Genomic DNA, 22,027 nt, shown 5'->3' with positions numbered 1-22,027 from the left:
CCTGATTCCCTTTCCTCTTCCAAATTAGTTTAAACCCTTCCCCACAGCACTAGTTAACCTCTCTGCGAGGATGTTAGTCCCAACCCTGTTCAGATGCAACCCATCCACCTTGTACAGGTCCTACCTGCCCAAGAACTGGGCCCAATTATCCAGGAACCTGAAGCCCTCTTTTTGCACCATTTCTCCAACCATGCTTTCATGTGTTTGATCCTGCTGTTTTGATACTCACTTGCACGAGGCACTGGGAGTAATCCAGAGATCACCACCTTTTGAGGTTCTACTCTTTAGCTTTCTCCCTAGTTTCTGATGCTCTCCCTGTAGGTTCTCAGCCCTTTTTTTCCCTACGTCATGGATCCCAACATGGACTATGACTTCTGGATGCTCCGCTTCCCCCTGTAGAACGTTTTGCATCTGATCCATAACATAACATGTAGGAGCTGGAGTAGGCCATTCGGCCCTTCGAGTCTGCCCCACCATTCAATCATGGCTGATCTTCTAATCTAACTTCAGCTAATACCATAACACTGCCTTATCCCCATATCCCTTAATCCCTTTTGCAATAAGAAACCTATCTATCTCAGTCTTGAATATGTTCAAGGACTGAGCGTCAACAGCCCTTTGGGGTAGTGAGTTCCATACATTCACTACCCTTTGAGTGAAGAAGTTCTTCCTCAACTCAGTGCGAAAGGGCTGCCTCTGATTTTAAGGTTGTGACACCTGGTTTTAGTTTCTCCAACCAGGGAAACAATCTCCCACTATCTACTCTATCATGCCCTTTGATGATCTTATATATAGAATATAGGCTCAAATTGGTCAGCCTATCCTCGTAACTTATCCCCTTCATCCCTGCTACTAACCTAGTAAATCTACGCTGCACCCCTTCCAAGGCAAGTACATCCTTCCTTAAATAAGGAGACCAAAACTGCACACAGTATTCCAGGTGTGGTCTCACCAGGGCCCTATACAGTTGCAGCAAGACTTCACTACTCTTATAGTAATAATAATAATCCTTGCATTTGATATAGCGCTTTTCACATCGGGAGGACGTCTCAAAGCGCTTCACAGAACACACTGTAAAGTGAATTGACTGTATATTTGTGGGCGAACGCGGCAGCCAATTGCGCACAGCAATGTCCCACAAACAGTCGTAGATTGAAGATGACCAATTTATTATTGTTTTTGTTTTTTTGGAGGGATTATTATTAGGTGTGTGGAGTAATGAAACTTGCCCAAGGTTTCGCCCTCTGCCTGGAATTGAACTCAGGTCTCTCGCTGGCAAAGCGAGTGCTCTAACCACTGTGCTACAGGACTCCACTTATACTCTAATCCTTTCATAATGAATGCTAACATACCGTTCGCCTTCCTAATTGCTCACTGCGCCTGCAGACTAACTTTCTGTGATTGGTGTACAAGGACACCCAAGTCCCTCTGGACGCTAACACCTTCCAATCTTTCCCCTTCTAAAAAATAACCTGCTCTACTGTTTTTGCTACCTAGGTGGATGACTTCGCAATTCCTTACATTATACTTCATCTGCCACCTACCTGCGCAATCACCTAACCTATCTATGTCTCGCTGCATTTTTTTAATGTCATCCTCTGTGTTGACACTTCCTCCTAGTTTTGTGTCATAAAACTGATGTCTTCAACCCTGGAACCAGGAAGGCAACATACCATGCGAGTCACGTCTTTGGTTGTAGAAACGCCTGTCTACTCCTTTCATCGTTGTGTCCCCAATGACAATTGCATTGACACTCTTCCCTGCGTCCCCCTGTGCATCCATTTACTTTTTACTCCCCTCCCCAGAGATGTCATCACCCTCACCGCTATTCAGTACAGAGGACTGGTTTGTGAGTGCCACACACTCAGGGGATTTCTGCACTGCCCGTCCCCTCGTCCTACCATGCCGGGTGGTCACCCACTCACTCTCCTTCTGAACCCCTGTGGCTGTGGGGTGACCACCTCCTGAAACATTCGATCCATGAACTCTTCAGTCTCCTGCGTGCTCCTGTAGTGACACCAATCTCTCCTCGAGCTCAGAAACCCTGAGCTCAAGCTTGAGCAGCCGGAGGCATCCTGGAGTTCCCACATGGCACACACTGTGCATGCAACTGGTCTCAGCTGCACTGCCATATTCTATATTATTTTGATATAACTATTATATGTTTTATAATTATGCACCTCTTTCCCTCTCCACTGAATTCCCACTTTCACCAAATTCATTAACAGACTTCTTACTCTGTTCTATCTCACTTAGTTCCCTCCTCACTCTGCTAGGCTCTCTGCTCGAGTTGTTTAAATCCACCCATCTGAACTGAGGGCTCAAAAGACAACTTCCAAGAATGCACACAATCTTGGACCAGAAACAAAGGTTTGTCTGCGTTCAAACCAGAGGAACAGAAATCGTTAATCAGCTTCACAAAAACATGGAAAGGGACCAGGGCTCTCTGTGATTAGTCAATAATAAACCTAGGCTCTCTGTGATCAACAGTAATCTTGTGGTCAGTCAATAGTAAACATGTGGCCTACAGTACAATTTCCACTTAATGTATCCACAAAGGGCTCGTCCCAGGAGTGCAGGGGAGTCAGTTGAATCTCAGTGAATGGGTTGGACTCATTTGCAGCTCCTTCAGTCTTGTAACTTCTCCATCCTATTGTGCACAATGTCAGTAGTTTGTGCAGTGTCAGAAAGCCAGACAGTCCAAAGAGAAGACATACCTTTGATGAGAAGTTTATCCCTGATGGAGATACGGCGAGTGGAATCTAGGCTTTGGTTATTGGTTCCTCTTCCTTTCACACCTTCTTCCCGTTTCAGCTTTTTGGCTAATGTCAACATGACTGCTGTCCTTTCGCTGACCTACAAACACATACATAAAGGTTCACAAAAGCAGCCCAGATCAGGTGATAGATAACACTTATATGAAGCTGAACTAAAGATAATACTCTTTGTAATTAGATAAGCCGGATGAGTTCCTCCAGGGAGAGAGTAAAAATTCCTTTACAACAAATATCCCTGGATTTTCCATGTATAGGTGAGATGCATGGAACTCTGTTTGGGTTGGATACTATTTAAGCGAGAGAGGGCGGGAGGACGAAGGAGGAGAGAGAGAGACACTGAGATCGGGGTCGAGAGAGAGAGAAAGAGACACTGAGATTGGGGTCAGAGAGAGAAAGAGACACTGAGATTGGGGTCAGAGAAAGAGAGAGAGAGAGAGAAACACTAAGATTGGGGTCACAGAGAGAGAGAGAGACACTGAGATCGGGGTCAGAGCGAGAGAGAGAGAGACAGAAACTGAGATTGGGTTGAGAGAGAGAGAGAGAGACTGAGATTGGGTTCAGAGAGAGAGAGAGAGAGAGACACTGAGATCGGGGTCAGAGAAAGAGAGAGAACACTGAGATCAGGTTCAGAGAGAGAGAGAGACTGAGATCGGGGTCAGAGAGAGAGAGAGAGAGAGACAGACACTGACATCAGGGTCAGAGAGAGAGGGAGACACTGAGATTGGGGTCAGAGAGAGAGAGACACTGAGATCGGGGTCAGAGAGAGAGAGAGAGAGAGACAGACACTGACATCAGGGTCAGAGAGAGAGGGAGACACTGAAATTGGGGTCAGAGAGAGAGAGACACTGAAATCGGGGTCAAAGAAAGAGACACGGAGATTAGGATCACAGCGAGAGAGAGAGAGAGAGAGAGACACTGAGATCAGGGTCAGAGAGAGAGAGCGACACTGAGTTCGGGGTCAGAGAGAGAGAGAGACACTGAGATCGGTGTCAAGAGAGAGAGAGAGAGACACTGAGATCAGGGTCACAGAGAGAGAGAGAAAGAGAGAGACACTGAGATCGGGGTCAAAGAAAGAGACACCGAGATCGGGGTCAGAGCGAGAGAGAGAGAGAGAGAGAGACAGAAATTGAGATCGGGTTCAGAGATAGTGTGAGAGAGAGAGAGAGAGACTGAGATCGGGGTCAGAGAGAGAGCCAGAGAGAGTCATTGAGGCCGAGGTCAAAGAGAGAGAGAGATACTGAGAGCGGGTCTGAGACTGGGACTTACAATCTTACATTGCCAGACATCCCTGCCTACAGTTCATCATCCACCCAATCTGCATCACGGTGCACTGAGCTAATTTTAATTCATGACGTATACATACGTACACACCAACAACAACAACAACAAGGTTTCATTTATAGAGCGCCTTTCACGTCGGAAGGACGTCCCAAGGCGTTGGACAGTTGGGTCAGGACCCGAGCGTTGGGGGGAAATGGTCAGGGTGAGGGGAGGGAAGGGAGGGGGCGAGGAGGGGGTAGAGAGTCGAGAGGAGAGCTGAAGGCACGGTCAAAGAGAAAGGTCTTGAGACCGGCCTTGAAGGAGGAAAGGGAGGAAGCGGCGAAGGCACTGGGGGATAGAGTTCCAGAGCATTGGGGCTGAGAGGCTGAAGGCCCGGCCACCGATGGTAGGGCGGTTGGGGCGGGGGATGTGGAGCAGACCGGAGCCAGAGGAATGGAGGGTACGGGCAGGTAGGTAGGGGGATAGTTGGTCGGAGAGGTAGGAGGGAGCGAGGCCGTGAATGGCCTTGTAGGTGAGGATGAGGATCTTGAATTCGATCCTCTGGGGGATGGGGAGCCAGTGGAGGCGAGCGAGGGTGGGAGTGATGTGGTCGCGGTGTCTGGTGCGGGACAGTACACGAGCTGCAGAGTTCTGAATGACCTGTAGTGTGGAGGGAGGTGGCGGGAAGGCCGGCGAGGAGAGAGTTCCCATACTCCAGCCTTGAGGTGATAAAGGCGTGGACCAGTTTCAGCCGAGTGAGGGGTGAGGTAGTGCCGTAGTCTGGCAATGTTTCAGAGGTGATGGAAGGCGGTGCCAGTTGTGGTGAGGATATGAGGGAGGAAGGACAGCTCAGGGTCGAACAAAACGCCGAGGTTCCTGACCGGCTTTGAGAGGTGGAGAGTGCAGCCTTGGATGCTGATGCTGTCAGCACCTGAGGTGCGGAGGCGCTGACGTGAGCCAATCAGGAGGGCCTCAGTTTTGCGCACATTGAGCTGAAGAAAGTTGTCTCTCGTCCAGGACTCGATGTCGGACAGGCAGCTGTCAGGACATCGGTGGTCGTGGAGTTGAGAGTAGAGGAGGAAAGGTAGAGTTGGGTGTCATCTGCATACATGTGGAAGTTAACCCCATGTCTGCAGATGATGTCACCGAGGGGGAGCATATAGAGGGTGAAGAGGAGGGGACCGAGGACAGAGCCCTGAGGGACACCGTACGAGACAGTGCGGGGGCCGGAGGAGAAGCCGTTTGTGGAAACAAACTGAAGATGGTGGGAGAGGTACGACCTAAACCACTCAAGGACAGGGCCTTGAAGGTTGAGGTGGGATGACAAGCGGTGGAGGAGGATAGCGTGGTCGACCGTATCAAATGCAGCCGATAGGTCGAGGAGGACAAGGAGGCAGAGGGAGCCCTGGTCGCAGATAGTCAAGATGTCAATAGGTACCTTGACCAGGGTGGTTTCCGACCCGACTGAAGGGGTTCAAATAATGAATGGGTGGAGAGGAAAGAGCGCAGCTGGGAGGCGACGACTTTTTCAAGGACGTTGGAGATGGGTCGGTAGCTTGATAGCTGCGATGCATCAAGGGAGGCCCTATTCTCACACGATACACACATTTCTAGCACAAAGTCTCTGGATATTGACCACGAACACAGCCTGACTCTTTTCCCCCTCCTCTAACAAATGCCCTTTCCTACCCTTTCTACCTCCTTCCTCCCCTCCAATCTGCAGCCTCCCACTTTATACTAAAAATATTGTGGAGTCCTGTGGCATATTGACTAGAGCACCTGCCTTCCAAGCAAGACGACCTGGGTCCAACTCCCAGGCAGGGCGAAACGGTAGGCAATTTTCCTTACTGCACATGCATCTGTTTACCTAGCAGTAACTAGGAACCTGCTTGTTTTTTGATTGGCAGATCACTTTTCCTGGGTAATAATCACTCCCAAAAAAATAATATAATAATAATTTGTTCACTCAATTCCTGACTGTTTGTGGGACACTGCTGTGTACAATTGGCTTCCGCATTTCGTCCACAAAATATAGTCACTTCACTTTACAATATATTCTGTGAAGCGCTTTGAAACAACAAATTACATTTGTATACCACCTTTCACGTCCGGAGGACACCCCAAGGCGCTGGACAGTCAGGGATCCGCACTCGAGCTGGGGGTCAGGATCAGGAGGTGTGAGGTGGGGTAGGGAGATGAGGTCAAAGAGGAGGGTCTTGAGATGGGTCTTGAAGGAGGCAAGAGAGATAATGCAAAATTCCCAGCAAGCACGTTATTCGAGGAATAAGAATGCCACGGGAAAGGTGGTCCAACCGTGGCTAACTAGAGCAGTTAGGGAAAGTATAAAGTTAAAGGAAGAAGCTTATAAAACAGCAAAGATGAGTAGTAAACCCAAGGATTGGGAGAATTTTAGCGATCAACAAAGGAGAACAAAAAAAGTGATTAGGAGGGAGAAAATGGAATATGAGGGCAAACTAGCGAAGAACATGAAGACAGACTGCAAGAGTTTTTATAAATATATAAAGAGGAAGAGGCTGTCGAAGGTAACTGTGGGTCTGCTACAGGCAGAGACGGGGAGAATTATAGTAGGGGACAAAGACATGGCAGAGTCACTAAACAAGTACTCTGCCACTGTCTTCACCTTAGAAGACACTGAAAACCTACCAAGAAGACAATGTTAGCGAGCAACGTAGGGGAATTAATATTAGTAAAGAAATGATTTTAGGTAAATTGTCAGGTCTTAAAACGGATAAATCTCCTGGACCCGATGGCCTACATCCTAGAGTTTTATACAGGTGGTTTCTGAGATAGTGGATGGCTTGTCTTTGATCTTCCAAAATTCTCTGGATTCTGGAACGGTTCCCATTGATTGGAAGATTGCAAACGTGACACCACTATTTAAGAAGGATGGGAGAGAAAAGATGGGGAACTATAGACCAGTTAGTCTGACATCACTGGTAGGGAAAATTCTTGAGTCCTTAATTAAAGATGTCGTAATGGGATTCCTGAAAGACCATAACAAGATTAGGCAGAGTCAACATGGCTTTACAAAAGTCATGCTTAACTGATCTTTTAGAGTTTTTTGAAGATGTATCTAGCAGGTTAGATAGGGGGGAACAGTAGATGTAGTATATTTAGATTTTAAAAAGGCATTTGACAAAGTGCCACACAAAAGGCTATTGCACAAGGTTAAGGCCCACGGGATTAATGGGAACATATTAGCATGGATTGAAGGGTGGCTAACGGGTAGAAAACAGAGAGTAGGGATAAAGGGGTCATTCTCGAATTGGCAGGATGTGACTAGTGGAGTGCCACAATGATCAGCTATTTACAATTTACATCAATGATCTAGACGAGGACATTGAATGTAACGTATCTAAATTCGCAGATGACACTAAACTAGGTAGGAGAGTAAGCTCTGAGGATGATGCAAAAAGATTGCAATGGGATATAGATAGACTAGGGGAGTGGGCGAGTAGGTGGCAGATGGAATTTAATGTGGGGAAGTGTGAAGTTACTCATCTAGGTAGAAAAAATAGAAAAACAGATTATTTTCTAGGGGGGGGGGGAGAGATTAAATAGTGTTAGTGTTAGTAGATTTGGGTGTCCTTGTACACCAGTCTAAAAAAGTTAGTTTGCAGGTGCAGCAGCAACTAAGATGGCGAACAGCATGTTAGTGTTCATTGCAAAAGATTTAGAGTAAAGAGTAGGGAAGTCTTGCTGCAACTGTATAGGACCCTGGTGAGACCGCACCTAGAATATTGTGTGCAGTTTTGGTCTCCTTGTTTAAAAAAGAACATACTTGCCCTCGAGGGGGTGCAGCATAGATTCACTCGGTTAGTTCCTGGGATGAGGGGACTGACCTATGCGGATAGCCTGAATAAACTGGGGCTGTATTCTCTAGAGTACAGAAGAATTAGGGGAGATCTTATTGAAACATAAAAGATTCTTAAAGGGCCGGATACAGTAGACACTGAGGGTCTGTTTCCCCTGGTAGGAGAATCTATAACCAGGGGTTACTGTCTTAAACTTAAGGGTCAGCCTTTTAGAGCAGAATTGAGGAAACATTTCTTCATTCAGAGGGTAGTGAATTCATGGAATTCACTCCCCCAGAAGGCTGTAGATGCTTCAAGGCTGAGACTGATAGATTTTTAAAAAACAGGGGGATTAGGGGATTTGGGGATAGGGCAGGTAATCAGAGTTAGGTCTGAAGATCAGCCATGATCTTATCGAATGGCGGGGCAGGCTCGAGGGGCTGAATGGCCTACTCCTGCTCCTAATTCTTGTGTTCTTATCCTGGCCTCAACCACCCTTCCTGGTAACTTTTTCCAGTTGTAAAATACCCTCTGGATAAAGAAAAATTTCCTGGTGTTTGTCCTGAAATTACCCTTTACAACTCTAAATCTGTTGTTCTACTGTCATCTTAAAGTATTATTGAGGTCCCCTCTGAGTTGTTTTATTAATAATTAATAAACCCCACAAATAGCCATGACATGAATGACCACTGCTTATTCGGGGGATTATTGGCCAGGATACATAGCGAAACTCCCTTCTCAAATTGTGCAACAGGTGCTTTTATATCCATTTGAACAAGCATACGGGAGCTCAGTTTTAATGTCTCACCCGAAAGACAGCACCTTTGACAATGCGACATTCCCCCCCCTCCCCGTGCTGCAGTATATGATCATCTTAGAAGAGTATGCGATTAAATCCCGATGTGGGGCTTGAACCCACAACCTTCTGAGGCAGTAGCACTACCACTGAGCCAGGCTGACACACGCCTGAGGCTGGCGTGACAAGCTCCAGCTTGTCTAATGTTGCAGCTGGCTCTGAAAAGTACACACTGCCAGTGTTGCTGAATTTGACCATTCACCTGCATTCCACATTTTGTGAAAGCTCATCATGACAGTGGAGGTACTAAAGAGGTTGTCGGTGCTCAAAGTATATAAGTTACCCGGTCTGGACGGGATGCATCCTAGGTTACTGAGGGAAGTAAGGGTGGAAATAACGGATGTTCTGGTCACAATCTTTGAATCCGCCTTGGACACCGGGGTGGTGCCAGAGGGTTGCAAATGTTACTCCCCTGTACAAAAATGGTTTCCTATGTGCAAAAAGGGGCAGAAGGATAAACTTGAGAACTACAGGCCAGTCAGCCTAACGTCAGTAGCGGGGAAACTTCTAGAGACTATAATCCGGGACAAAATTAATTTTCACTTAGAAAAGTATGGGTTAATAAAGAACAGCCAATGTGGGTTTGTTAAAAGCAAATCATGTCTAACAAACCTAATTTTTGATGAAGTAACGGAGAGGGTGGATGAAGGTAGTGCTGTTGATGTAATTTATATGGATTTTCAAAAGGCTTTTGATAAAGTGCCTCATAATAGACTTAGAATCATTGAACGATAGAATTATACAGCGCAGGAGGCCATTCGGCCTATCGTGTCTGTGACGGCTCTTTGAAAGGAGCTATCCAATTCAATCCCACTCCCCTGCTCCCTCCCCATAGCCCTGCAAACTTGTCCTCACCAAATAATTATCTACTTCTCTCTTAAATGTTGTTTTGGAATCGGCGTCCACCACCCTTTCAGGCAATGCATTCCAGATCCGAACAACTCGCTGTGTGAAAACATTTCTCCTCACCTCCCCTCTGTTTCTTTTAACAACTATTTTAAATTGGGGTTAACCGGCACATTCCACTGTATAATGTATAATCATGCTTGCATTTGATACAGCGCCTAATCACCTTGTTGAGACATCTCAAAGCGCTTCACATCATATATTGTAAGGTGTAGTGACTGTATATTTTGTGGGCAAATGCGACAGCCAATTTGCACGCAGCGACATCTCACAAACAACCATGAAATCAATGATCAATTTTATCTGGGGGATTGTTAGCCAGAACACTTGAGAGAAATTCCCTTTTTTCTAATAGTGCCATGGGACCTTTAACTACCCACTAGCCAGACAGGACCTCAGTTTAATGTCTCATCAAAGGATGGCACCTCTGGCAATGCAGCGATCCCCCAGCACTGCACTGGAGTGTCAGCATGTGGTTTCCAAATCCCAACCAGGGGCTTTTATTATTAATGAATCCCCAATCTTCTGATACAAAAGCGAGAGACCTGCCCGTACCCTCCGTTCCTCTGGCTCCGGTCTGCTCCACATCCCCCGCCCCAACCGCCCTACCATCGGTGGCCGGGCCTCCAGCCTCTCAGCCCCGAGGCTCTGGAACTCCATCCCCCAGTGCCTTCGCCGCTTCCTCCCTTTCCTCCTTCAAGGCCGGTCTCAAGACCTTTCTCTTTGACCGTGCCTTCAGCTCCCTCTCGACTCTCTACCCCCTCCTCGCTCCCTCCCTTCCCTCCCCTCACCCTGACCATTTCCCCCCAACGCTCGGGTCCTGACCCAACTGTCCAGCGCCTTGGGACGTCCCCCCGACGTGAAAGGCGCTCTATAAATGGAATCTTGTTGTTGTTGTTGTTGAGAGTGAGGTTAGTCTCGGGGAGAGTAGGGTAAGACTGAGGGCAGCAAGGGGAGAGTGGGTTAGAATGGGGCATGAGTGGGGAATGGAATTAGACTGGGGGAGTGAGGGGAGAGTGGGGTTAGACTGGGAGAGTGAGGGGAGAGTAGGATTAGACTGGGGCAGTGAGGTGACACCGGGGTAAGACTGGGGGAGTGAGGGGAGAGTGGGGTTAGACTGAGGTAGCAAGGGTATAGTGAGGGGCGAGTGGGTTAGATTAGGGGAAGCGAGGGGAGAGTGGGTTAGACAAGGGGAGAGTGGGTAAACTGGGGGGAGAGTGCGGTTAGATTGTGGGAGAGAGGGGAGAGTGAGGTTAGACTGAGGAGAGTGGGGTTAGACTGTGCAAAGCAAGGGTAGAGGGGTTAGACGGTGATGGGAGGGGAGAGTGGGATAATACGAGGGAGGTGTGGAGTGGGGTTAGATTGCGCAGAGCGAGGGGAAAGTTGAGTTAGATAGGGAGAGAGGGATTAGACTGGGGGAACTAGGGGGAAGTGGAGGTAGACTGGGGGCAAGAGGGTAGAATGGGGTTAATGGGGAAGTGAGGGGCGGGTCCGATTAGTCTGGGGGAGTGAGGACTGCACGGAATGAGGTTAGACTGAGGGGAATGAGGGGAGAGTGGGGTTAGACATGGATTGAGGGGAGAATGGGTTAGACTGGGGTGGGTTAGACTGTGGGAGGGAGTGGGTTAGACTGGGGTGGAGAATGGGTTAGACTAGGGGGGGAGAGTGGGTTAGACTAGGGGGGGGGAGTGGGTTTGACTGGGGGGGGAGTGGGTTAGACTGAGGGGGAGAGTGGGTTAGACTGGGGGGGAGAGTGGGTTAGACTGGGGGTGAGAGTGGGTTAGACTTGGGGGGGAGGAGAGTGGGTTAGACTAGGGGGGAGAGTGGGTTAGACTAGGGGGGAGAGTGGGTTAGACTTGGGGGGGAGAGTGGGTTAGACTAGGGGGGGAGAGTGGGTTAGACTGGGGGGGAGAGTGGGTTAGACTGGGGGGGAGAGTGGGTTAGACTAGGGGGGGAGAGTGGGTTAGACTAGGGGGGGAGAGTGGGTTAGACTAGGGGGGGAGAGTGGGTTAGACTAGAGGGGGAGAGCGGGTTAGACTAGGTGGGGAGAGTGGGTTTGACTGGTGAGGGGAGTGGGTTTGACTGGGGGGGGAGTGGGTTAGGCTGGGGGGGGGAGTGGGTTAGACTAGGGGTGGAGAGTGGGTTAGACTAGGGGGGAGAGTGGGTTAGACTAGGGGGAGAGTGGGTTAGACTAGGGGGGGAGAGCGGGTTAGACTAGGTGGGGAGAGTGGGTTTGACTGGTGAGGGGAGTGGGTTTGACTGGGGGGGAGTGGGTTACGCTGGGGGGAGAGTGGGTTAGACTGGGGGGGGGGAGTGGGTTAGACTAGGGGGGAGAGTGGGTTAGACTAGGGGGGAGAGTGGGTTAGACTAGGGGTGGAGAGTGGGTTAGACTAGGGGGGGAGATTGGGTTAGATTAGGGGGGAGAGTGGGTTAGACTAGGGGGGGGAGTGGGTTTGACTGGTGAGGGGAGTGGGTTAGACTAGGGGGGGGAGTGGGTTAGACTAGGGGGGGAGTGGGTTAGACTAGGGGTGGAGAGTGGGTTAGACTAGGGGGGAGAGTGGGTTAGACTAGGGGGGAGAGTGGGTTAGACTAGGGGGGGAGAGTGGGTTAGACTGGGGGGGAGAGTGGGTTAGACTAGGGGGGGAGAGTGGGTTAGACTAGGGGGGAGAGTGGGTTAGACTAGGGGGGAGATTGGGTTAGATTAGGGGGGGAGTGGGTTAGACTAGGGGGGGGAGTGGGTTTGACTGGTGAGGGGAGTGGGTTAGACTAGGGGGGGAGTGGGTTAGACTAGGGGTGGGGAGTGGGTTAGACTAGGGGGGAGAGTGGGTTAGACTAGGGGGGAGAGTGGGTTAGACTAGGGGGGAGAGTGGGTTAGACTAAGGGGGGAGAGTGGGTTAGACTAGGGGGGGAGAGTGGGTTAGACTAGGGGTGGAGAGTGGGTTAGATTAGGGGGGGAGAGTGGGTTAGATTAGGGGGGAGAGTGGGTTAGACTAGAGGGGGAGAGCGGGTTAGACTAGGGGGGAGAGTGGGTTAGACTGGTGAGGGGAGTGGGTTAGACTAGGGGGGGAGAGTGGGTTAGACTAGGGGGGAGAGTGGGTTAGACTAGGGGGGAGAGTGGGTTAGACTGGTGAGGGGAGTGGATTAGACTAGGGGGGGAGAGTGGGTTAGACTAGGGGGGAGAGATGGTTAGACTAGGGGGGGAGAGTGGGTTAGATAGGGGGGAGAGTGGGTTAGACTAGGGGGGGAGAGTGGGTTAGACTAGGGGGGGAGAGCGGGTTAGACTAGAGGGGGAGAGTGGGTTAGACTAGGGGGGGGGAGTGGGTTTGACTGGTGAGGGGAGTGGGTTAGACTAGGGGGGGAGAGTGGGTTAGACTAGGGGGGAGAGTGGGTTAGACTAGGTGGGAGAGTGGGTTAGACTGGTGAGGGGAGTGGGTTAGACTAGGGGGGGAGAGTGGGTTAGACTAGGGGGGGAGAGTGGGTTAGACTAGGGGGGGGAGTGGGTTTGACTGGTGAGGGGAGTGGGTTAGACTAGGGGGGGAGAGTGGGTTAGACTAGGGGGGAGAGTGGGTTAGACTGGTGAGGGGAGTGGGTTAGACTAGGGGGGGGAGAGTGGGTTAGACTAGGGGGGGAGAGTGGGTTAGACTAGGGGGGGAGAGTGGGTTAGACTAGAGCGGAGAACATCTTCAAGGCTGAGACTGATAGATTTTTAAAAAACAGAGGGATTAGGGGATTTGGGGATAGGGCAGGTAATCAGAGTTAGGTCTGAAGATCAGCCATGATCTTATCGAATGGCGGGGCAGGCTCGAGGGGCTGAATGGCCTACTCCTGCTCCTAATTCTTATGTTCTTATGTTACCGAGGAACTGCGGGATGGAGTTCCAGAGGTGCGGGTAGAGAGGCTAAAGATCCTCCCACCAATGGTGGGGCCGGGGACGTGAAGCAGGCCAGATTGATAGGGGGTTAGGAGGTCACAGAGGTAGGGAGGACAAGGCCATGGAGGGCTTTGAAGGTGAGGGCCAGGATCATGAACTATATCCTGAATTAAATCTATTCATACACAAGTCCTGGGTTTGGCTTCATAATCATAAAAACATAGAATTATACAGCACACAAAGGGGCCATCGTGTCTGTGACGGCTCTTTGAAAAGAGCTGTCCAATTCAATCCCACTCCCCACTCTCTCCCCATAGCCCTGCAAACTTGTTCTCCCCAAATAATTATCTACATCTCTCTTAAAAGTTGTTATCGAATCGGCTTTCACCATCCTTTCGCAGTGTGAAAACATTTCTCCTCTCCTCTGCTCTGTTTCTTTTAACAACTATTTTAAATTGGTGTCCTCGGATTACTGACCAACCCACCAGTGGAAATAGTTTCTCCTTCTTCACCCTATCGAATCCCCTCATAATTTTGAAAACTTCTATTAAGTCTCCTCTTAACCTTCTCTGCTCCAAGGAGAATAATCCTCGCTTCTCTCTCCTCTCTGATAACTGATGCCCCTCACTCCTGGTACCATCCTGAAAAATCTCCTTTGACATCCTTCCTAAAGTGTGGGGCCCAGAACAACCACTTCCTTTCCAATCAATCTCATTCTGTGAAGCACTTCAAGGTGTTCTGTGAAACACTCTGTGAAATGTGAGCATGCATTAGGGCAGATAACTAGCCTCCAGTGCTCCTGGGCACTAACCTGCCACGAGTGAAGTTACCAGAATCCAGCAAACTGAGGCACTTATAGCAACCAACTGTACTCTCTGTATACACACAGCACTGACACAGTATTCTCTGTACACACATGGCACTGACATACACTGTGCTCTCTGTACACACACAACACTGACACACTGTACTCTCTGTACACACAAGGCACTGACATACACTGTGCTCTCTGTACTCACACAGGAAAGAACATCAGAGGCCAGTGTGTGAGAGACAGGGGAAGGGAAACATCCAACACAGAATCATTCAGCACCTCAAAGAGGCCATTCTGTCTGTGCTGTTGCTTCCTATCTCTGTCACCTTTTTTTAATTCCTACTTCTCAGCACTCGGTCCTCACGATCGTCTCCACTGGCCGGGAATCAGGCACTGTCTGTCCTCTGTCACTAGACTCGTTGAGTTTAGTGAAACAAATGCAAATTCATCCAGTGGAAGCTGATGAAATCACGCGCTCACAGCTCAGATGCTCTAAGGATCTGGTGACCTTTTGTGAATCCCAGCTGGTGAGGGCTGAAGTCTAGCTGTCCCTCAAACACTTGCAATAAATAAGTCTTATTAAAGGAAGATAATTAGTGATGCCTCCATGCTTGGGAGCAAACCGGCTTTCTGTTTGCACGTCAACACATTAAAATGTGATTCAGCACAAACATGGCAAAGCTAAACAGACAGCTTCACAACATTATTGTCTGGGACCCGAGGATTTGATAAGATACACCAGACGGTTCAATGGTAAATCTGTTTGCAGTCAGGTTATTTTGGTCAGTATCTGCCTGCCTCCCACCCTTCAGTCTACAAATAAGTTACAGTCAGCTATGCAAGGCTTTCAGACACATCATCCAACATAAGGGCTCTATATTAATGTAAATAGAAATTCTGTTTCTCATACACTCTCAAAATTCCTTTCCCGTAAACAGACATTTATTAGTTATCTGCTAGCAATGCAGTGCTAATGCCATTAACAAACCCAGCACCATTCATACACACGGACTCCCAACACCTCCTCATACACGCACAACACTCCCTCATACACACACACACATTACCAACCTGTCAGACACACACACCAACACCCCTTCAAACACCCCTCCCTCATACACACACCAAGACCCCCTCATATACAAACACACACCAACACTCCTCCATACACAGACCCCAACACCCCCTCATGCACACACTTCAACATGCCCCCACACACACACTAACACCCCCTCTTGCACACACACACACACACACATACATCTCTCATACCCACTCACAAACATCCATACACACTCATACACTACACACCCGAATACCCCTTTATACACATACACATACTTACATACAATACCCCTGATACAAACATGCACCCCAATACCCCCTCATACACACATACATGCAAAACACGCATCCCCAACAAAAAAATCCACATACATACTAACATGCATCCCCAAACTCCTCATATATACACACATACATCAAAAATCCCCACACGTATCCCCCCAGGGGAGTCCTGTAGCTCAGTGGTTAGAGCACTCGCTTTGCAAGCGAGAGACCTGAGTTCAATTCCAGGCAGAGGGCGAAACCTTGGGCAAGTTTCCTTACTCCACACAGAGCCTAATAATAATCCCTCCAAAACCAAAAACAATAATAAATTGGTCATTTTCAATCTACGACTGTTTGTGGGACATTGCTGTGCGCAATTGGCTGCCGCGTTCGCCCACAAATATACAGTCAATTCACTTTACAGTGTGTTCTGTGAAGCGCTTTGGGACGTCCTCCCGACGTGAAAAGCTCTATATCAAATGTAAGGATTATTATTATTATTATTAAAAAAATAAATACACCCACTCCAACACAAGTCACACACAATACCCGTCGCAACCTCCAACATATCCATACACACACACGTTGTCATCCACACACACAAAATACACAACCCCCCAAAATCCACCTACAGTATGCTCACGTATACGCCCACATCCCTATACACAGATAGACATCACCAACCCCCCCCTTACACACACATATCCCAACACCATCTCCTGTACACACACTCCCATACCTCCCTACACACACACAAAACATGCAGGCCGCAAAACGCACACACACACAATAAACACCCCATACCCCGCAAAACACCAGCACACTCGCAAAACACACTCAAAACATACACCCAAAACATACACGCAGAAAACATGCACACACAAGCAATATATATACACATACAAACACGCACACACAAAAAAAGGCTCCCACAACACCCCCCTACCCGCTATAAAACATACACACACCTCCCCCCAAAACAACAGCAAGAAATTACATTTGTATAGCGCCTTTTACATCGGGAGAATGTCTCAAGACCTGGACAGTCAGGAACCCGCACCTCAGCTGGTGGTTGGGATCAGGAGTAGTGGAGGGCGGGAGGGTAGAGGTAGAAGGGTGATCGAAGGCACGGTCGAAGAGGAGAGTTTTGAAGGAGGCAAGGCAAGGCATGGCGGAGGAACTGTGGGGTGGAGTTCCAGAGGATGGGGCCAGAAGTTGAAGTTCCGCCCGCCAATGGTGGGGCGGACAAGGCGTGGGACATGAAGCTGGCCGGAACCCACTGAGCACAAGGAGCAGACAGGTTGGTAGGGGATTAGGAGGTCAGAAGTAGGTAGGAGCAAAGCCTTGGAGGGCTGTGAAGTTGAGGATCTTGAAATGTACCCTCTGAGTGATGGGGAGCCAGTGGAGTTGAGCAAGGATGAGGTTGATGGGATTGCAGGGACTGGTGCAGGAGAGGACACCGGCTGCAGAGCTCTGGATGATCTGCAGCCTGTAGCAGGAGGAGTTGGGGAAGCCGACAAGCAGGGAGTTTGCGTAGTCGAACCTCAATGTGATGAACGCATGAACGAGTGTCAGGGGCGTGCTGTGAGACAGTGACGAAGCTGGGCAATTTTGCGGAGGTGGGGTATGAAGGACAGTTGAGGGTCGATCAGGACATTGAGGTTCTGTGTTGGCTCTGTGAAGTATAGAGTGCATCCTGAAGGAGGATGCTGTCAGCGCCTGAGGTACGAAGGTACTGATGGGAGCCAAACAGAAGGGTCTCAGTCTTGTTGATGTTCAACTGGAGAAAGTTAGCTCTCATCCAGGATTTGATGTCTGTGAGGCAGTCTTTGAGGACAACAGTGGTCCTGGAGTTGAGGATGGAGGCAGAGAGGTAGAGGTAGAGTTGGGTATCATCCGCATACATGTGGAAGGTGACCCCATGTCTACTCATGATGTCACCAAGGGGGAGCATGTAAAAATTGAAAAGGAGGGGACCAAGGACAGAGTCTGAGGGACACCACATGTGATGGTGCGGGGGTTGAATGAGAAGCTGTTAGTGGAGACAAAGTGTAGACAGTTGGAGAGGAATGGTCGACAGTGTTGAACAGCGGGAGATGGGGTGATAGATAAAGAGAGGCGAAAGAGAGGTGGGGAGAGAGAAAGGGGGAGAGAGAAGATGGGAGAGAGGAGGAGAGAGGGGGGAGAGACGGAGAGAGAAAGGGGGAAGAGAGGGAGATGGAGGGGGGGAGAGACATGGGGGGGGGTTGAGAGGAGGGGTGAGAAAGGGGAGGAGAGAGAGAGAAAAATGGAGGAGAGAGAGGGTGAGAGAGAGAAATAGAGGGGGGAGAGGGGGTGGATCGGTGGGGGACAGAGGCAGGAGAATGGGGGAGACAGAGAGGGGGGAGAAAGAGAAGGGGGAGAAAAAAGGGGGGAGAGAGGGGGAGGATGGGAGAGAGGGGGGAGAAAAAGGGGGAGGGAGTGAGTGAGAGGAAGTGAGAGAGGAAGAAGGGGGAGAGAGGGAGGGGGGAGAGAGAGGGTGCAGAGAGATGGGGGAGGGAGAGTTGGGAGTGTGAGAAGAAAGGGGTAGGGAGAGAGTGGGAGAGGGGTGTAAAGAGGGGTGAGAATAGAGGGGGAGGGAGGAGAGAGGGGTTGGGGGGAGAGAGAGGGGGGAAGAGAGCGGGGGAGAGAGCGGGGAGAGGGAGGGAGAGAGGATGGTGGGAAAGAACCATGGAATTATACAGCACACAAAGAGGCCATTCGGCCCATCATGTCTTTGAAAAGAGCTACCCAAATCAATCCCACTCCCCCACTCTCTCCCCATAGCCCTGCAAACTTGTCCTCACCAAATAAGGAAAGTGTGGGTGAGCAGAGGGAAGAAGTCGGAGAGAGAGGGAGAAGGGAAAAGAGCAGGGTGAGAGCAAGAGAGGGGTAGGGGTGAGAGGGGGGGAGGGGTGAGAGAGGTTGGGAGAGAGAGGGGGGGAGACAGAAAGAAAGGGAGGGAGGGTGGGGGAAAGAGGTGAGGGAGGGGAAGAGGTGGGAGAGCGGGAGGGTAAAGGTGCAGGCGAGAGGGGGGGAGAAAGAGGGGGAGGGGAGAGAGAGGGAGGGGAGAGAGGGAGGGGTGAGACAGAGAGGGGGGGGGGTGGGAGAGACAGAGAGAGAGTGGGGAGGAAAACAGAGAGAGAGAGGGGTAAGAGAGGGGAATAGATAATTGGGAGAGTGAGAAGAGGGCGAGAGAGCGGGCCAGAGAGAGAACGGGGGAGAGAGGGGGGAGAGCGAGGGGGCATGTGAGAGTGTGGGGGATGGGGGAAGAGAGGGGGTGAGAGGGAGAGAGAGTGGATGGTAGAGAGAGGGGGAGAGAGAGGCAGAGAGAGCGATGTGGGCAAGAGGGGGCGGGAAGAGAGAGATAGGGAGAAGGGGAGAGACAGGGAGAAGGGGGGAGAGAGGGACAGAGGAGAGGGGGGGATAGAGAAAGGAGGGAGAAAGAGAGTGATAGATGGCGATGGAGAGAGGGGGTGAGAGACCGAGGGAGGAGAGAGAGGGGGAGGGGACGAGAGAGAGGGGGAGAAAGAGGGGGGAAGAGGTGGGGGAAGAAAGAGGGGGGAAGAGGTGGGGGAAGAAAGAGGGGGGGAGAGGAGGGGGAAGAAAGAGAGGGGAGAGGAGGGGGAAGAAAGAGGGGGGGAGAGGAGGGGGAAGAAAGAGGGGGGGGAGAGGAGGGGGAAGAAAGAGGGGAGAGAGGAGGGGGAAGAAAGAGGGGGGGAGAGGAGGGGGAAGAAAGAGGGGGGAGAGGAGGGGGAAGAAAGAGGGGGTAGAGGAAAGGGAAGAAAGGTGGGGGTAGAGGAGGGGAAGAAAGAGGGGGGGGAGAGAAGGAGGGAGAAAGTGGGGGTGAGAAAAGGGAGAAGAAAGGACCTCAGAGGGTAGAAACAGATTAAGAAAATGGGTTGAACTATGGCAAATAGAGTTCAATGTGTAAAAGTGCAAGGTGGTTCACTGTAGACCTAAGAATGTTGAGTGGGATTACATTCTTGACAGACAAATACTTGGCAGGTTATTGAGCAAAGGCTTTTAAATGTTCAGCTTCATAAATCTTAAAAAAGCAGTGCACAGATACAGAAGGTAATCAAAAAGGTTATGTTGGATTGAGCACAAGGGGCTGGAATACAAGAGTCAGGAACTGATGTTGCAGCTGAATAAAATGCTGATCAAGCTCCTTTTGGATTATTGTGTGCAGTATTGGGTACCAGACTTTAGGAAGGATATGTTGACCTTAGCGAGTGAGCAATGTGGATTTACTAGAATAATTCCTGGTGTTAAGGGCCTAAATTATGATGATAGGGTTATGGAGCCACGACCTGCAGAGTTCTGAATGTTCTGAGCTTCCGGCGCAAAGAATGGGTAAGTCTGATAAGCAAGCGTAGTTCAGCCTAGATGTGATGAATGCCTGGATGAGGGTTTCAGTGACCTGAGGGGAGAAGCAGTGACGGAGCCAGGCAACAAAGCAGAGAAGGTCATGGGGTTTGAAGGACAATTGAGGGTCAAACAAAATGGCAAGTTTCTGTACTGGCTTAGTGAGGTGTAGAGTGCATTCATGGATGGTGATGCTGTCAGTGCCTTAGTGTGGAGGTGCTGATAGGAGCCAAGCAGGAGGGCCTTGGTCTTGCTGACATTCTGCTGGAAAAAGTTAGAAACAATGCCTCGTTTCCCACACCTTGGAGATGAGAGGCAGGTTAGAGATGGGCTGGGATTTAGGGAACAGGGATGGGTTGAGGAATGGTTTTTGAGGAGAGCAGTTTTGAAATGGGTGGGAACTGTATGAGTGCACAGGGAGAGGTTAACAATGTCTTAGTATGAGGACAGGAGGTGGAGCTGAGATTCCAGGAGTGGGCTGGGGTTAGAGGAAGCAGGTGGTGGGTTTTATATGGGGTGGGGGGAGTGGTGGAGAGAGATCAAGGAGAGACAAGGGCCATTGGGAGAGCAAAAGGATTCAGGAGGGTTCCTACCTGTGCAGGGGTCACTGCAGCGGGGGCCAGGGCTGGAGAGAAGGCCGTTGGAGGCAAGGCTTTCAGCATCATGTTGTGCATAATTATCTGGTGCATCTGAGCGTTCTGCATCAGCATCAACTCCACCATGTCTGCAACATCACGCAGATCAGTCAACTGGGGGTGGGTGGGTGCCGTGTGGGATGGGCAGAGAGCAGGGTCTTGGGCCTGAGCTGCCTCCAAGAGGGCATGTTTGGTGACGGAATCCCAGAATGCCAGAATCAAGTCAGCTCCCATTAAGCCAAAGCCCTAATGGGTAGGATGGTCCGAGCTGAACAAGCAGCAAGCAAGCTTGCCAGACAGTGCTCTCAAGGGCAAGCTATGCAGGTTTAGCTGGTTAGATTCCAGCAGTTACCCACTCTGGGGTCCCCAAGCCTTGGCTCTTGCCAACCTGCACCTAATACTCTCTGGAATTAGAGAAAGCAGGATGTGTCCCTCCAGGGAGAGAGGGCGCATTTCATTCCAAAATACGGTGTTAATGCGATGTACGGAATTCTCAGTTTGGTTTCAAGACTTACGAACAAAGTGAATGGATTTCTGCGGGTGTCAAACAGCGGGTGATGTTATGAGATGTGGCACTCTCCAGCCAATTGACCGCCTTGACTGATGCACATACTCACTGACCTACTGACTGCACTGACTGCCAGGTGCTGAAATCTGGTTGACTGCTTACCATCTTTGATGCTGCCGGAGCGGATGGGGGGGTGGGGGGGCAGCAGCTGGGTGATGAGTGGCTGAGGTTGTGGGAGCTGCTGCACGATGGCTGCTGGCTGCAGCGGGAGCTGTGAACAAAAAGATGTCAGCATCGAGCAGGTATGGGTGGGGGTGGACAGGTTAGGATGGGTGGGGAGGGGGGCTGTGGGTGGGGCAGCGAGGAGCAGTGTGGGTGTGTGCGGAAGTGAGACCGGGTGGGTGGGTGGGCATGGGCGGGATACGGAGGGGTTGGGTGGAGCAGTACTCACTGTGTGCTGGATGACACGTGGAGCCTCAGCTGGCATGGGCTGATACAGGTGGATCGGCGCCGGCTGCTGGAGGGGCTCCAGGTAATGTCGGCGGGTCCCTCCCCATGTGTGAGGCCACGGGCTCGCCATCGCCTGCTGCTCCTGAGACAGGAAATCCGGGTTAGCATAGGGTGGGATATCGTGACCCCTGACCATGACTCTGGACCCCGCCCAGGCCCCCAGGGGTGCTATGCGGGTCACTCACTTACCCTTAGTCTGTGTAACAGGCATTTCCTGCGCCTCAAGGCATGGTGCAGAGCATCCCTCTGTCCATCACCACTCTCTGTCAACAACAATTGGCAATTATTTTGCGCCCTTTACATGGGATTGCGTCTCTGAGTGCTACCACTCAAACACACATCTGTCACCTGACGACAACA

The 22,027-nt window shown here is 50.3% G+C and overlaps 2 protein-coding genes across 8 annotated transcripts in view; both read right to left on the bottom strand.

Moving 5' to 3' along the window:
• The window catches only part of ube2f (ubiquitin-conjugating enzyme E2F (putative)), a 136,050-nt gene extending 120,678 nt beyond the window's left edge, over positions 1 to 15,372 (bottom strand). For 3 of the 7 annotated variants that reach the window (XM_042336385.1, XM_042336386.1, XM_042336382.1), the window contains exons 1-2: positions 14,626 to 15,372; positions 2,718 to 2,856 (exon numbers count right to left, since the gene is read on the bottom strand). In XM_042336385.1, the coding sequence (XP_042192319.1) occupies positions 2,718 to 2,835 (118 nt within the window). In that variant the 5' untranslated portion in view covers positions 2,836 to 2,856; positions 14,626 to 15,372. The other 4 variants (XM_042336384.1, XM_042336383.1, XM_007907668.2 and 1 more) reach the window with 4 other exon arrangements.
• Positions 15,373 to 20,530: 5,158 nt separating this feature from the next.
• zgc:112416 (PRR29 family protein) lies at positions 20,531 to 21,930 on the bottom strand (the record flags this gene model as incomplete). The annotated part of the gene is given in 4 exon segments (XM_007909128.2): positions 20,531 to 20,738; positions 21,320 to 21,428; positions 21,609 to 21,749; positions 21,857 to 21,930. Coding segments are annotated over 4 exon segments (509 nt in total), but the record flags the coding sequence as incomplete, so codon positions are not given.
• Positions 21,931 to 22,027: the final 97 nt, after the last annotated feature.

Source organism: Callorhinchus milii, unplaced genomic scaffold, assembly GCF_018977255.1.
Source record: "Callorhinchus milii isolate IMCB2004 unplaced genomic scaffold, IMCB_Cmil_1.0 Scaffold6, whole genome shotgun sequence".
NCBI classification, from domain to species: Eukaryota; Metazoa; Chordata; class Chondrichthyes; order Chimaeriformes; family Callorhinchidae; genus Callorhinchus; species Callorhinchus milii.
The sequence above is the reverse complement of the archived record's forward strand: the minus strand, read 5'-3'. Positions and strand labels throughout refer to the sequence as shown.